The sequence below is a fragment of the Bombina bombina genome, chromosome 6, assembly GCF_027579735.1.
Source record: "Bombina bombina isolate aBomBom1 chromosome 6, aBomBom1.pri, whole genome shotgun sequence".
Lineage (NCBI taxonomy): Eukaryota > Metazoa > Chordata > Amphibia > Anura > Bombinatoridae > Bombina > Bombina bombina.
In genome coordinates this window covers 362,818,271-362,834,353 of record NC_069504.1, presented here as the reverse complement: position 1 = coordinate 362,834,353, position 16,083 = coordinate 362,818,271, and the positions used below count along the sequence as shown (strand labels likewise).

General features: G+C 40.0%; 1 protein-coding gene across 1 annotated transcript in view; it reads right to left on the bottom strand.

Annotated features, from left to right (window-relative positions):
* The window catches only part of CDHR2 (cadherin related family member 2), a 254,823-nt gene that overhangs the window by 22,550 nt on the left and 216,190 nt on the right, over window positions 1-16,083 (bottom strand). The window contains exons 23-24 of the mRNA XM_053719262.1: window positions 7,262-7,364; window positions 5,324-5,412 (exon numbers count right to left, since the gene is read on the bottom strand). Of these exons, the coding sequence (XP_053575237.1) occupies window positions 5,324-5,412; window positions 7,262-7,364 (192 nt within the window). The remainder of the gene's footprint in view (window positions 1-5,323; window positions 5,413-7,261; window positions 7,365-16,083) is intronic.

The following is a 16,083-nucleotide window of genomic DNA, read 5'->3' as shown; positions in this document are numbered from 1 at the left end:
CAGTTGGATATATAGCTACGTACGGATTGTCTGAGTCTTGGCCACCAGTAGAATCGAGTGAGAAGTTCCATGGTTTTTACCACACCCCTATGTCCTGCTAAGGGTGAGTCGTGTACTTGCTTTAATAAAGATTGGCGAAGGTTAACAGGTATGAATAGTTTGTTCTGCCTGTAATACAAACCATCGGTGTGTAATGTGAGATCGTCTAGGTTAATATCAGTGCTGAGATTCTGATCCGCTTTGATCTGAGATGTAGTTAACCCAACGAAACACTCTTGTGGAACAACAGTAGTAGGTGGATAATCTGGATTTAGATTGATGGGCATTCGAGAGAGGGCATCAGCTTTTCCATTTTTATCACCTGGCCTGTAACAGATGGTAAAGCGAAATCTAGAAAAATAGAGGCTCCATCTCAATTGTCTTGAGGAGAGTGTCTTATTAGTTTGAAGGTATTGCAAGTTCTTGTGGTCGGTAAATATGATTATTGGATGTTCTGCACCCTCCAGGAGATGTCGCCAGTGATCAAATGAACATTTAATGGCCAATAACTCCTTTTCTCCCACTGGATAATTCCTCTCTGCCGGTTGGAGGACTCTGGAATAGTATGCAACGGGATGGAGAGATTCCTTACAAGAGGGCCTTTGTGAAAGGATTGCTCCAATAGCATAATCCGAGGCATCAACCTCCAAAACAAACTGGTGAGATAGATCAGGATACCTCAGGAAAGGTTCCGAGGAAAACTTTTGTTTTAAGAAGTCGAACGCCTCTTGAGCTTGGAGTGTCCATGAGAATTTAAGATGTTGTTTAGTGAGATCCGTGAGAGGTTTGCAAATAGCAGCGAATCCAGGAATAAACTTCCTATAAAAGTTAGAGAATCCAAGGAAACGCTGTACGTCCTTCCTGGAGGAAGGAGTTGGCCAGTCTAGTATAGCACTAATCTTTTTGTTATCCATAGAAATACCTTGCTCAGTGATGTTATAACCTAAGAAGGTTATGTTTTTTGCTTCAAATATGCATTTTTCAGGCTTAGCGTATAATTTATTTTGTCTTAACCTGAGTAAAACTTCCTTGACATGACTTCTGTGTTGGGTCAAATCAGAAGAGTAAATTAGAATGTCATCTAAATAGACTATAACGTACACGTCAAGTATATCCCTGAAGATGTCATTTATGAAACATTGAAATGTAGCTGGGGCGTTACACAGTCCGAATGGCATTACAGTATACTCATAAAGACCATATCTAGTCCTAAATGCTGTAAGCCATTCGTCCCCAGCTCTTATTCTTATCAGATTATAGGCTCCTCTGAGATCCAACTTTGTGAAGTACGAGGAACCTCGTAATCTTTCCATTAATTCCGGGATTAATGGAAGGGGATATCTGTTTTTCCTTGTGCGCTTGTTTAGCTCCCTATAGTCTATTATAGGCCTGAGTGTACCGTCCTTATTGGTCACAAAAAATATTCCCGCACCAGCGGGGGAGGTACTGGGTCTTATGAACCCCTTTTTAAGGTTATCGTCAATGTACACCTTTAGGTGCTCTAATTCGGGTTTAGACAGTGGATATAAGTGTCCAAAGGGTATGGACACCCCAGGAAGGAGATCTATGGGGCAATCGTATGCCCTATGTGGTGGAAGACTTTCTGCTTCGGTCTTATCAAATACATCTCTAAATTCCTGATAATGTTGAGGAATAAGTTGTTCACTATTAATCACACTGAGGAGGATAGAGCTGTCTGTCATTTGTTTTTTATCTATTTCCTTGGGGAAAGATATGGTTAGGTGAGCCCAATCTATATGTGGTTTATGAGCCCTTAACCAATTTATTCCTAGGATAACCTTGAACATGGGGGAAGATATAACATCAAATGATATCATGTCAGTTTTATGGTTCTCTAAGTGTAAAGTCAAGGGAATTGTCTGGTGAGTAAGTGGCCCACTTGAAAGTATGCTACCGTCAATAACTTTAACAGAGACAGGTGTTTGCTTTGAAATTATAGGTATTTTATTTTTAAACACAAAATTCATGTCAACGAAGTTTCCACAGGATCCGGTGTCAATTAACGCTGTCGTCTGGATCTTGCAGGAATCCCACTGTAAATTGACAGGAATAGTGAGGTATGTGGCAGAAACGAGGTTAGAAAAGAAATTATGTTGATGGTTTTTTATCTTACCTATTTTCTGTTTTGCCAATTGGGGGCAGTCTTTTACCTCATGTTTGGGTGATGCACAGTATAGGCATAGGTTCAATGTCTTCCTTCTGGGTTTTTCCTGAGCAGATAGAGGGCCCTTTATAAACCCTATCTCCATGGGTTGTGGTAAGTCCTTTGTAGAAGTGGTAGGTGGGATAGAAGGCCTCTTTGCAATACCAATTGTTTCACTACGTCTCTCTCTAAGACGCCGATCAATAGAGATAGCAACTGTATAGAATTCCTCCAAATTGTCAGGTATTCCTATACGGGAGATTTCGTCTTTAAGTTCCTCACTTAAACCTAAACGAAATTGATTTTTGAGAGAAATCTCATTCCACATAGCATCTCTTGCATAGATCTTAAATTGTGTAATGTAAGTTTCAACTGGGTTTTTTGACTGTTTTAAAGCTCTCAAATTATTTTCTGAAGATATCTGTTTATATGGATCCTCATACAGTGTAGACATCTCAGAAAAAAAATGCTTCTAGGGATCCCAGGATAGGATCTTCGGATTCAAAAAAAGCATCTGCCCATGCCCTTGGTTCACCTCTTAGATATGAGATCACAGTTAGTACTCTGATTCTTTCTGTGGCGTAAGTCTTGGGTTTCAGTTGAAACATGAGTAAACATGAATTTCTGAATTCCCTAAACTGAGCCCTATTACCAGAGAACCTTTCTGGAGTTGAAACAGCTGGTTCAGGAGACTGATCAGTAGCAGGTGATTTGGCAGATAATGTTTCCCTAAGACAGGCTTTTAGGGCCTGGTTCTCCAGTTGTAATTCTCTGAATGAGTTAGATAAAAGGTCAACCCTATCAGACAAACTTTTTACGTGGTCAGCCATAGTGTTAGGCTCCATTTCCATGATGAAATAACAACACAAGATAATAGTTTTTTATAATATAACCTTAAACAGGTTGATATGAGCTGTAACTTTTTTCAGGCTGGATTATTATGTAATGTTTCAATTTCAGCTCTTGATAAGTTTACAAGATGTGTCAGTTTGGTACTTGGAAATTAGTAGCTAAGTATTTTATTTAGAAATAAATGATGTGATGTTTCACAATGCTAACCCGAAATAGGAGTTTCCTAAGTTAACAAAATGAATTAGTATTGTCAGAGATTAACCCGCTGTACTCCGGAATGCTAGGAGTTCAGAGTGGTTATTAGTGGCTCAAGTTATGGAATACAAAGTTCATACCTTCCTTAGGTGGAGATGGAAACAGTTAGTGTTACCGGAGGTTTGTTGGAGCAGGTAAGTAACACTTAACGGCAAACCGCATCAACCGCTTCTCAGGGGAAGGGAGACGCTGCTGTCAGGAGCGGGCGGTAGCTGATGACGTAACCGCAGCTCCGGCGTCTGTGTCCCAAGGTGTGGGAGCAGGAGCTGACAGGAACAAACTGTGCTTGAAGGAAAAGGTATAAGTTTGCTAATTATGTCAGTGGGGATATCCAAGTTAGATGGCTAGTAGTAACGAAGCTTCTAGTAGAGTAGTCTGCTTCAATAATCCAGCAACTAACTATGCAAGTTATGCTAATTTATAGTGAAGAGGAGGAGTGTTCTTAAAGGGACAGTATGAGAGAAACGGTATTCCTTACAAGCAATGTCGGGGCGGCAGATTAGGGGTGTTTAGACTCGGGGCTTATGTTAGGGTGTTAGGTGGAAATGTAATTGGTTTTCTACAATATAAATCAATGGGATATCTGGCAGCATCAAACATAAACTTTTGCTGCTTTCAGACTCCCATTGATTCCTATGGCATCCGCAGACTTCAGGGTGGCGGATTGAAAATCAGGTACGCTGGGCCAGAATAGCAGCGAGCGTACCGGCTAACTATTTGATAACTTTTAAAAAGTGTCAAATAGTGCTGAATGTGTATTCGGAACATCTGTAATGACGTAATCATTGATCTGTGTCGGATTGAGACCGGCGGATCGTATGTTACGTCACAGATTTCAACTTTTGCCGGTCTGTATGCTTTGATAACTAGGTCGAATCAAGCTTGCCACAATTACACGGTGTCATTCCAGCGTATTTGCGGTTGACGGCTTGATAAATATCCCCCATGGGCTCAATTTTGATTATATTGGAAAATTATATTACAATTGTTATCTATCATGTCATACAAAACATTTTGAGCCAGATTACAAGTAGAGCGCTATTTAACGCTCCCGTTCAAGTGCTAACTCCGCTAGAAGTAAGGTTTTTGCACGTGTCGGGTAGCGCTTATATTACAAGTTGAAAGTAAACAGTTTTTGCTCGCCTCCTAACCCGATGCGCTTAAAAAGCCAAACTTAGAGTAAAACTCGCAAGATGACGTATTCCCCCATAGAAGTTATGGTCTCAAGTGCGTAACCCAACATGAAAATATAAATATTTCACATTCCTATGTTCTTCACATAGAAGAATATGTTCTATTTATTCATAAATACATATTTCATCATATATCTGGTACAATATATAACTATATATATATATATATATATATATATATATATATATATATATACACACACACACACACATATATGTATATGTAGGAATAGATATATACAGATATAGGGAGGGATGTTTATTTAAAAATAGAACATATTCTGCTATATGCAGATCATTGGAATGTGAAATATTTACAGTAATTACACAATATAACACTTTATTAAATATAAATATTGCATAAATATGTTTGTGCATGTTTTAATCTACTTGACTGTAAAGGTCTCCAATGCACTTCTATATACAGTATATCTATATATTTGAGCCCTTAAAACATTTTTTTCTGCAATATTTTTTTCTTTATATTATATGGTGTTATTATGAGTGTAACTGTACTTTGTAATTTATTTTTGATGCGTTTTGTGACACTTTTTTTGTTTCGTAAAACAGTTAACCAAAGCTCTGAGGAAGCCATAATCATTCTAGCATTATTCGTAATTGCGCTCAAGCGATCGTATTTACTTTCAACTAATAATATAAGCGCAAAACCCGAGACACTCAAACACCCATGATTAACCCCTTTTTGCTTGCGCAGAATTATAAACACGCCACTCGTAATCTGGCCCTATATATTTATTATATTGAGTGCTTTATTTCTGTTATTTGTTTTTATATATATCAGTTATAATCAGAATCTTACCTTTTGATCTCATCTGAATTATCACGCACCTCATCTGCCGTAATAGCGAAATACAAACTCACCCGGTAAGACACATCTATAGCAAAGATCTGTGAGTCAGGAGAGGAGGTAAATGTGTATTATTATTATTGTTATTATTATCTTTAACAGTATCATTTATGTTTAAAGTGCCAATAAATTCTGAAAGGCTGGGTTTAAAAAGGAGTATAAAATGAAACCAAAAGTACATAAAACAGACTGAACAAATCAAATTATTGCAAGAGAAGAAGGACCCTCCTGTAAAGAATTTACAATCTACTGAGAGATGGCTGAAGAGACATGTTGGGTAGCTTTTAATACTATTTATTTTATCTGTTAGGATAAAGAGGAAATTGTAGAGCAGAGATGGCAACGTACTCTAAATAGGTCAGTTTTCAAAGAGTGTTTAAAGCTGTGCAAGTTTGGGGACAGTCTGATGAAGAGAGTTCCAAAGAATAATAGGAGAGAAACGGGATAGGTAACTATTAATGATGAGAGCAAAGAGGGCAGTTCAATGGAGTATATGGAGATACGTGAAGAAATAAAGTTGTTTGTGAGGTTGTTGACAGCTCTATAAGTAAGAGTCAATATTTTGAACTCTATTTTAAAGAAAATGGGGAGTCAGTGTAGGGATTGGTAGAGCAGTGTAGCTGATGTGGATCTTAAATGCATGTGCATAAATCTAGCCAAGGCATTAATGATACATTCAAAGTAAATATTAGAGTGGAAAAGGACAAGGGTAAGTCACTATAAAGAGTAAGCTATTAAAACAGTCAGACAGTCATGATTTTCAAAAGTACCTACAAGTTGTGTTTGCTTAAAAATCTACAGTAAGACCATGCACTATATCTGTAGTATCATCTGCATTCAGTGCTTCTGACCCTCCCTCATACTAGCAGATAGATCCAGATTAGGTAAACTATTTGGAGCCGATTTATTAAGGGACAAATGGCCCCTGATGTCCTGTTTTCGTGCAAGCCTTCAGGCTCGCCGGAAACAGCAGTTATGAAGCAGCGATCTTAAGACCGCTGCTCCTTAACTGGACCGCCTGCTCTGAGGCTGCGGACATCAATCCGCCCAATCTCATATGATCTGGCTGATTGACACCCCCTGCTAGCGGACGATTGGCCGCAAATATACAGGGGGCGGCATTGCACAAGCAGTTCACAACAACAACTGCTTGTGCATATTTATATACTCCAACAATGATTTTCCATTTACAATCTACATTACATTCCAAATTATTCCTTCATCTCTAGGTCACATATCTACACAATTCTATACAGAATCTACCATACCCAAAATTATCTCTGTATGAGATTATTTACTCATTTCTGTACATACACAATTAAATTACATACTGCTTTTACAGACATTTGGAATGTAATGTAGTTTGTAAATTGAAAATAATTGTTGGAGTATGTAAATATGCTTATAGATTTATTATTATTATTATTATTATTATTATTGAGATTCACTTGGTAAAGCCTTAATATATAAGAGGTGGTTGATATTTTTAATTATAGTAAGATTTGATAAATGTTAAAGACATACAATGTATAAAATGGATTATGAACTAAAGTTCTGAAATAGTTAAATGTTTTGTGCACTGTGTAGCACCACCTAGTGGTGCATGTGTATAAATTGGGAAAAAATCAGTGTAATTATTTAGCATGAATAAGGGAGGTTCTCCTGAAACGTCTCTGCTGTTTTTGACTGTGCTGATGAAATAAATCATTGTTTGCTGCCACCACTGTTAATTACTGTCTGTAATTTGCAAAGTCTGACATCCTGCACTAAAGTTCCTTAAGTTCCCGGCTAGGTATAAATGAGCTTAATATTTTATAATTCACGAGTGTTTGCATAATTAAAAACTTTAAAAAGAAGCTTTGACTATTCGTCATATATTTAACTGCTTACATCCAAAACATGGTTAGATGTAAGAGAAGGTGATCCCAAATCTTCTGCAATCACAGTAACTTGATATTGACCCTTCAGAGAAACATCCAAGGAACTAGCAACCCTGTAAAAAAAAACAGTTTAAATGAATCATCATAATACTGAAACAATTGTTTGTAAAACTGTAAAAACATAATTTATGCTTACCTGATAAATTTATTTCTCTTGTAGTGTATCCAGTCCACGGATCATCCATTACTTATGGGATATTAACTCCTCCCCAACAGGAAGTGCAAGAGGATTCACCCAGCAGAGCTGCTATATAGCTCCTCCCCTAACTGCCATTACCAGTCATTCGACCGAAAACATGCAGAGAAAGGAAAACCATAGGGTGCAGTGGTGACTGTAGTTTAATGGAAAAATTACCTGCCTTAAAGTGACAGGGCGGGCCGTGGACTGGATACACTACAAGAGAAATAAATTTATCAGGTAAGCATAAATTATGTTTTCTCTTGTTAAGTGTATCCAGTCCACGGATCATCCATTACTTATGGGATACCAATACCAAAGCTAAAGTACACGGATGACGGGAGGGACAGGCAGGCTCTTTATACGGAAGGAACCACTGCCTGAAGAACCTTTCTCCCAAAAACAGCCTCCGAAGAAGCAAAAGTGTCAAATTTGTAAAATTTGGAAAAAGTATGAAGAGAAGACCAAGTTGCAGCCTTGCAAATCTGTTCAACAGAAGCCTCATTCTTAAAGGCCCAAGTGGAAGCCACAGCTCTAGTAGAATGTGCTGTAATTCTTTCAGGAGGCTGCTGTCCAGCAGTCTCATAGGCTAACCGTATTATGCTACGAAGCCAAAAGGAGAGAGAGGTAGCCGAAGCTTTTTGACCTCTCCTCTGACCAGAATAAACGACAAACAGGGAAGACGTTTGTCGAAAATCCTTAGTTGCCTGTAGATAAAATTTCAGGGCACGGACTACATCTAGATTGTGTAGCAGACGTTCCTTTTTCGAAGAAGGATTAGGACACAAAGATGGAACCACAATCTCTTGATTGATATTCCTGTTAGTGACCACCTTAGGTAGGAACCCAGGTTTAGTACGCAGAACTACCTTGTCTGAATGAAAAATCAGATAAGGAGAATCACAATGTAAGGCAGATAACTCAGAGACTCTTCGAGCCGAGGAAATCGCCATTAAAAACAGAACTTTCCAAGATAACAACTTGATATCAATGGAATGAAGGGGTACAAACGGAACCCCCTGTAAAACATTAAGAACTAAGTTCAAACTCCATGGTGGAGCAACAGTTTTAAACACAGGCTTGATCCTAGCTAAAGCCTGACAAAAAGCTTGAACGTCCGGAACTTCTGACAGACGTTTGTGTAAAAGAATGGACAGAGCTGAAATCTGTCCCTTTAAGGAACTAGCGGATAAACCCTTTTCTAAACCTTCTTGTAGAAAAGACAATATCCTCGGAATCCTAACCTTACTCCATGAGTAACTCTTGGATTCGCACCAATATAAGTATTTGCGCCATATCTTATGGTAAATCTTTCTGGTAACAGGCTTCCTAGCCTGTATTAAGGTATCAATAACTGACTCAGAAAAACCACGTTTTGATAAAATCAAGCGTTCAATTTCCAAGCAGTCAGCTTCAGAGAAATTAGATTTTGATGTTTGAAGGGACCCTGGATCAGAAGGTCCTGTTTCAGAGGTAGCGACCAAGGTGGACAGGATGACATGTCCACTAGATCTGCATACCAAGTCCTGCGTGGCCATGCAGGCGCTATTAGAATCACTGATGCTCTCTCCTGTTTGATTCTGGCAATCAATCGAGGAAGCATCGGGAAGGGTGGAAACACATAAGCCATCCCGAAGGTCCAAGGTGCTGTCAAAGCATCTATCAGAACCGCTCCCGGATCCCTGGATCTGGACCCGTAACGAGGAAGCTTGGCGTTCTGTCGAGACGCCATGAGATCTATCTCTGGTTTGCCCCAACGTCGAAGTATTTGGGCAAAGACCTCCGGATGAAGTTCCCACTCCCCCGGATGAAAAGTCTGACGACTTAAGAAATCCGCCTCCCAGTTCTCCACTCCCGGGATGTGGATTGCTGACAGGTGGCAAGAGTGAGACTCTGCCCAGCGAATTATCTTTGATACTTCCATCATTGCTAGGGAGCTTCTTGTCCCTCCCTGATGGTTGATGTAAGCTACAGTCGTGATGTTGTCCGACTGAAACCTGATGAACCCCCGAGTTGTTAACTGGGGCCAAGCCAGAAGGGCATTGAGAACTGCTCTCAATTCCAGAATGTTTATTGGTAGGAGACTCTCCTCCTGATTCCATTGTCCCTGAGCCTTCAGAGAATTCCAGACAGCGCCCCAACCTAGTAGGCTGGCGTCTGTTGTTACAATTGTCCAGTCCGGCCTGCTGAATGGCATCCCCCTGGACAGATGTGGCCGAGAAAGCCACCATAGAAGAGAATTTCTGGTCTCTTGATCCAGATTCAGAGTAGGGGACAAGTCTGAGTAATCCCCATTCCACTGACTTAGCATGCACAATAGCAGCGGTCTGAGATGTAGGCGTGCAAAGGGTACTATGTCCATTGCTGCTACCATTAAGCCGATCACCTCCATGCATTGAGCTACTGACGGGTGTTGAATGGAATGAAGGACACGGCATGCATTTTGAACCTTTGTTAACCTGTCTTCTGTCAGGTAAATCTTCATTTCTACAGAATCTATAAGAGTCCCCAAGAAGGGAACTCTTGTGAGTGGAAAGAGAGAACTCTTCTTTTCGTTCACCTTCCATCCATGCGACCTTAGAAATGCCAGTACTAACTCTGTATGAGACTTGGCAGTTTGAAAGCTTGAAGCTTGTATCAGAATGTCGTCTAGGTACGGAGCTACCGCAATTCCTCGCGGTCTTAGTACTGCCAGAAGAGCACCCAGAACCTTTGTGAAGATTCTCGGAGCCGTAGCCAATCCGAATGGAAGAGCTACAAACTGGTAATGCCTGTCTAGAAAGGCAAACCTTAGATACCGGTAATGATCTTTGTGAATCGGTATGTGAAGGTAAGCATCCTTTAAATCCACTGTGGTCATGTACTGACCCTTTTGGATCATGGGTAAAATTGTCCGAATAGTTTCCATTTTGAACGATGGAACTCTTAGGAATTTGTTTAGGATCTTTAAATCCAAGATTGGCCTGAAAGTTCCCTCTTTTTTGGGAACCACAAACAGATTTGAGTAAAACCCTTGTCCTTGTTCCGACCGCGGAACCGGATGGATCACTCCCATTAATAAAAGATCTTGTACGCAGCGTAGAAACGCCTCTTTCTTTATTTGGTTTGTTGACAACCTTGACAGATGAAATATCCCTCTTGGGGGAGAGAATTTGAAGTCTAGAAGGTATCCCTGAGATATGATCTCTAACGCCCAGGGATCCTGGACATCTCTTGCCCAAGCCTGGGCGAAGAGAGAAAGTCTGCCCCCCACTAGATCCGTTCCCGGATCGGGGGCCCTCGATTCATGCTGTCTTAGGGGCAGCAGCAGGTTTCCTGGCCTGCTTGCCCTTGTTCCAGGACTGGTTAGGTCTCCAGCCTTGTCTGTAGCGAGCAACAGCTCCTTCCTGTTTTGGTGCAGAGGAAGTTGATGCTGCTCCTGCTTTGAAATTACGAAAGGAATGAAAATTAGACTGTCTAGCCTTAGGTTTGGCTCTGTCTTGAGGCAGGGCATGGCCTTTACCTCCTGTAATGTCAGCGATAATTTCTTTCAACCCGGGCCCGAATAAGGTCTGCCCTTTGAAAGGTATATTAAGCAATTTAGATTTAGAAGTAACGTCAGCTGACCAGGATTTTAGCCACAGTGCTCTGCGTGCCTGAATGGCGAATCCGGAATTCTTAGCCGTAAGTTTAGTTAAATGTACTACGGCATCTGAAATAAATGAGTTAGCTAACTTAAGGGCTTTAAGCTTGTGTGTAATCTCATCTAATGGAGCTGATTCAAGTGTCTCTTCCAGAGACTCAAACCAAAATGCTGCTGCAGCCGTGACAGGCGCAATGCATGCAAGAGGTTGCAATATAAAACCTTGTTGAACAAACATTTTCTTAAGGTAACCCTCTAACTTTTTATCCATTGGATCTGAAAAGGCACAGCTATCCTCCACCGGGATAGTGGTACGCTTAGCTAAAGTAGAAACTGCTCCCTCCACCTTAGGGACCGTTTGCCATAAGTCCCGTGTGGTGGCGTCTATTGGAAACATCTTTCTAAATATCGGAGGGGGTGAGAATGGCACACCGGGTCTATCCCACTCCTTAGTAACAATTTCAGTAAGTCTCTTAGGTATAGGAAAAACGTCAGTACTCGCCGGTACCGCAAAATATTTATCCAACCTACACATTTTCTCTGGTATTGCAACTGTGTTACAATCATTCAGAGCCGCTAACACCTCCCCTAGTAATACACGGAGGTTTTCCAGCTTAAATTTAAAATTTGAAATATCTGAATCCAGTTTGTTTGGATCAGAACCGTCACCCGCAGAATGAAGCTCTCCGTCCTCATGTTCTGCAAATTGTGACGCAGTGTCTGACATGGCCCTAATATTATCAGCGCACTCTGTTCTCACCCCAGAGTGATCACGCTTACCTCTTAGTTCTGGTAATTTAGCCAAAACTTCAGTCATAACAGTAGCCATATCCTGTAATGTGATTTGTAATGGCCGCCCAGATGTACTCGGCGCTACAATATCACGCACCTCCCGAGCGGGAGATGCAGGTACTGACACGTGAGGCGAGTTAGTCGGCATAACTCTCCCCTCGTTGTTTGGTGAAATATGTTCAATTTGTACAGATTGACTTTTATTTAAAGTAGCATCAATACAGTTAGTACATAAATTTCTATTGGGCTCCACTTTGGCTTTAGCACATATAGCACAGATATCTTCCTCTGAATCAGACATGTTTAACACACTAGCAAATAAACTAGCAACTTGGAAATACTTTTCAAGTAATTTACTATAGTATGAAAACGTACTGTGCCTATAAGAAGCACAGAAAAAGTTATGACAGTTGAAAATTAATAAACTGAAAAGTTATAGCATCAAATCTTTGTAAAAAACACAATTTTAGCAAAGGATTGCTCCCATTAGCAAAGGATAACTAACCCTGATAGCAGAAAGAAAAAAAAATACAGAAATAAACGTTTTTTTATCACAGTCAACTACAATCTCACAGCTCTGCTGTGAGTGATTACCTCCCTCAAAACAAGTTTTGAAGACCCCTGAGTTCTGTAGAGATGAACCGGATCATGCAGGGAAGACAATAAACTTCTGACTGAATTTTTTGATGCGTAGCAAAAGCGCCAAAAAAGGCCCCTCCCCCTCACACATAACAGTGAGAGAGATCAGTAAACTGTCATAAATTAAATAAAACGACTGCCAAGTGGAAAAAAATAGTGCCCAAAACATTTTTTCACCCAGTACCTCAGAAAATTAAACGATTTTACATGCCAGCAAAAAACGTTTAACATTAATAAATTGAGTGTTATTAAAAAGCCTGTTGCTAGTCCCTGCAAATTAGGCTAAAGTTTTATGCATACAGTATAATTCCAGTGAAGTGCCATTCCCCAGAATACTGAAGTGTAAAATATACATACATGACAGCCTGATACCAGTTGCTGCTACTGCATTTAAGGCTGAGTTTACATTATATCGGTATGGCAGAATTTTCTCATCAATTCCATTGTCAGAAAATAATAAGCTGCTACATACCTCTTTGCAGATTAATCTGCCCGCTGTCCCCTGATCTGAAGTTTACCTCTCCTCAGATGGCCGAGAAACAGCAATATGATCTTAACTACTCCGGCTAAAATCATAGAAAAACTCAGGTAGATTCTTCTTCAAATTCTACCAGAGAAGGAATAACACACTCCGGTGCTATTATAAAATAACAAACTTTTGATTGAAGGTATGAAACTAAGTATAATCACCACAGTCCTCTCACACATCCTATCTATTCGTTGGGTGCAAGAGAATGACTGGTAATGGCAGTTAGCGGAGGAGCTATATAGCAGCTCTGCTGGGTGAATCCTCTTGCACTTCCTGTTGGGGAGGAGTTAATATCCCATAAGTAATGGATGATCCGTGGACTGGATACACTTAACAAGAGAAATAATAGTTTAAGTTCTAACAGCTTACAATCTGGCATTGCTGTTGCAAAACTTGTGAAGTTTCAGTGAATGAGTAAGGTTTGCAGGCTGCTGTTTCAGAGCAGTTTAAGGACATCCCCATAAAAAGTCTTGAGAATATGTTTACATTTTTTTTTTGCCAATCAGAAGCCAGATGAGTTCCTGCATTGATTAAACTTGAGAATGCTTAAAGGGGCACTATACACCATTTTTATATAAGTGCATGGAATAGACACTGCAATAAAGAAGAATATGCACATGTATGGCTATAACAATCCAGTATAAAACCTTTTAAAACCTTACTTAAAAAGCTTCTAGGTTAAGCTGTTGATGAGGTTAGTCTGGGACACCCACTGAAAGGGGCTGGGAAAACAAGAAGAGCAGAGACTCCCCGCTCCATGCATATGAAAAGACAGATAACACAAACAAGAGCCAGCAGGTGTCTGTAAATGCATGTATACTGTGGGGCTTGGTTAAGATTCTGAAAATCAGCACAATTTTCTTAAAAAATAAGCAAAACTATACATTTATTTACCAAAGCACTACCAGATGAGCTGTATAAATGGAGTATCTACAAAACATTTATCCAAAGAAAAATCTAGTGTAAGATGTCCCTTTAAGAATGCTGTAAATACAGCCTCTCTGAGCTAGTGAGAAACATCACATTTTTCAGGTGTACATTACTAGAAAAGCAGGAAAAGTAAAATAAATAATGAACACAGTCCCACAGCTCCTGGAGTTTCAAATATTCTCAAACTTTTTTTCTCCTTTGTCCTTTCACAATGGGCTGATTTTCCACTTCCCGAGATGGCTACTCAGTACTCACTTGATCTACTATTCAGCCAAGCTCTGTCTCTCATTTTACTAGCTCTTTATTCACTCTTTCTGATCAACATCTCTTAACTTCCACTCCTCTGCCTTATCTCCAAGCAATACTACTTTGACTCTATTTTCTCAAAATAGCTACCCTCTGTTTCACCTACTCTTATTACCATCCTCACACACCACACACATATTCAACCTCTCCCTTATATGTATCATCCCCTAAATATGCTCTAATTAAATCTATTCTTAAGAAACCACTCAATTCTGAAAAATAAACATGGTTCGATCAAGAGGGGGGCTTTTGTGGGGGAGCATTGTGTGACCTTAGCTTAGTCACCTAGAAATTGTCCAGTAATTTTGTGGTGGAGAGAGGGCAACCCTACCACTATCATGGGAGAGTGGCACATTTTAACACATATTTTAAATAAAAAGAAGCCAGAATAAATATTAAATACAGTCTATATTACGTTTTGTTTTTTTTAAAGCTACTCTTTAAAGGGGTGATTAATGGATGCAATTGGGTTGTAGGGTGCCTATATAACATTAATGTGGCATTTTTATTTAATGCAAAGTAATATAATTTAACTCTGACATTTTTTTGGGGGGAAGGAGTATCCCAGTAATGCTCTTTGAGATAAAAGGGGCATGTGCATTCTACTGACTCAGCGGGAAATAGGGCTGGTCTCCACATTTTTCCAGGGCTACTTTTTATTCCCTGTCTGGCCCATTGTGCTACCAAATATTGAATTGAGGGTGCCAATAATTTTGTTCAGTCCATTTTTAGAGTTTTGCGTGGAATGAGTCAGATTTGGCTTTTTTTTCTCTCCACTTTTTTGTGTCATACCCGTAAAAACAAAATAAATAAACATGAGAATGCACAAACATTTGTAATTGCAACAATTTTCTGGGCGAAGTGGTGCATTATCTGACAGAAATGCAGGGGTTCCAAAATCTGGGTCCCTAAAACAGAGACACAATGCAAGCTCTCAATCCAACAAACTGGGAACAAGTGAAGGGTGCACAGGCTTATGTAATCACCCTAGACATATACAAAACACAGAAGGGAACTGCACTATCAGACTGGAGTGGGTACACATCCCATGACCCTGCAACATGCTCAGCCCTGGGTGCTCACTGGCACTCACATGAAGCTGTGCTATCCCCAGAGTCCCAGGCAATTAACCCCAGACAGGCCTGGGTGCAAGGCCCATAAGGAAAATTACAAAACAAATTAATACAACACACAGAGAAAGTCCAGCACTCACAAGCTCTCAGCTAAGATCAAAAGCAAAAATGGAAGAGTTAGTTACCGCATTTGGCCAAATGGGACAAGCCCAGGTACCTCGTCAAGGTCCCTTCCAAAACCTGGGTCCCTAGAACAGCCACACAATGCAAGCTCTCAATCCAACAAACTGGGAACAAGTTTAAGGGTGCACAGGCTTATGTAATCACCCTAGACATATACAAAACATAGAAGGGGACTGCACTCTCAGACTGGACTGGGTACACATCCCATGACCCTGCAACATGCTCAGCCCTGAGTGCTCGCTGGTGCTCACAGGAAGCTGTACTGTCCCCAGAGTCATAGGCAGTTAACCCCAGACAGGCCTGGGTGCAAGGCCCATAGGGAAAATTATAAAACAAATTAATACAACACACAGATATATATACATGTGTATTTATGTGTTTATATACATTCACACATACACATATTTAGACATTGGAGCCCTTCCCAGTCAAACACTTTGTTATACACTATATACCTTTTAACTATTTTAAACCATTTTATTAACAATAATATGACATTTTTCTTTCAAAAGTGTATATA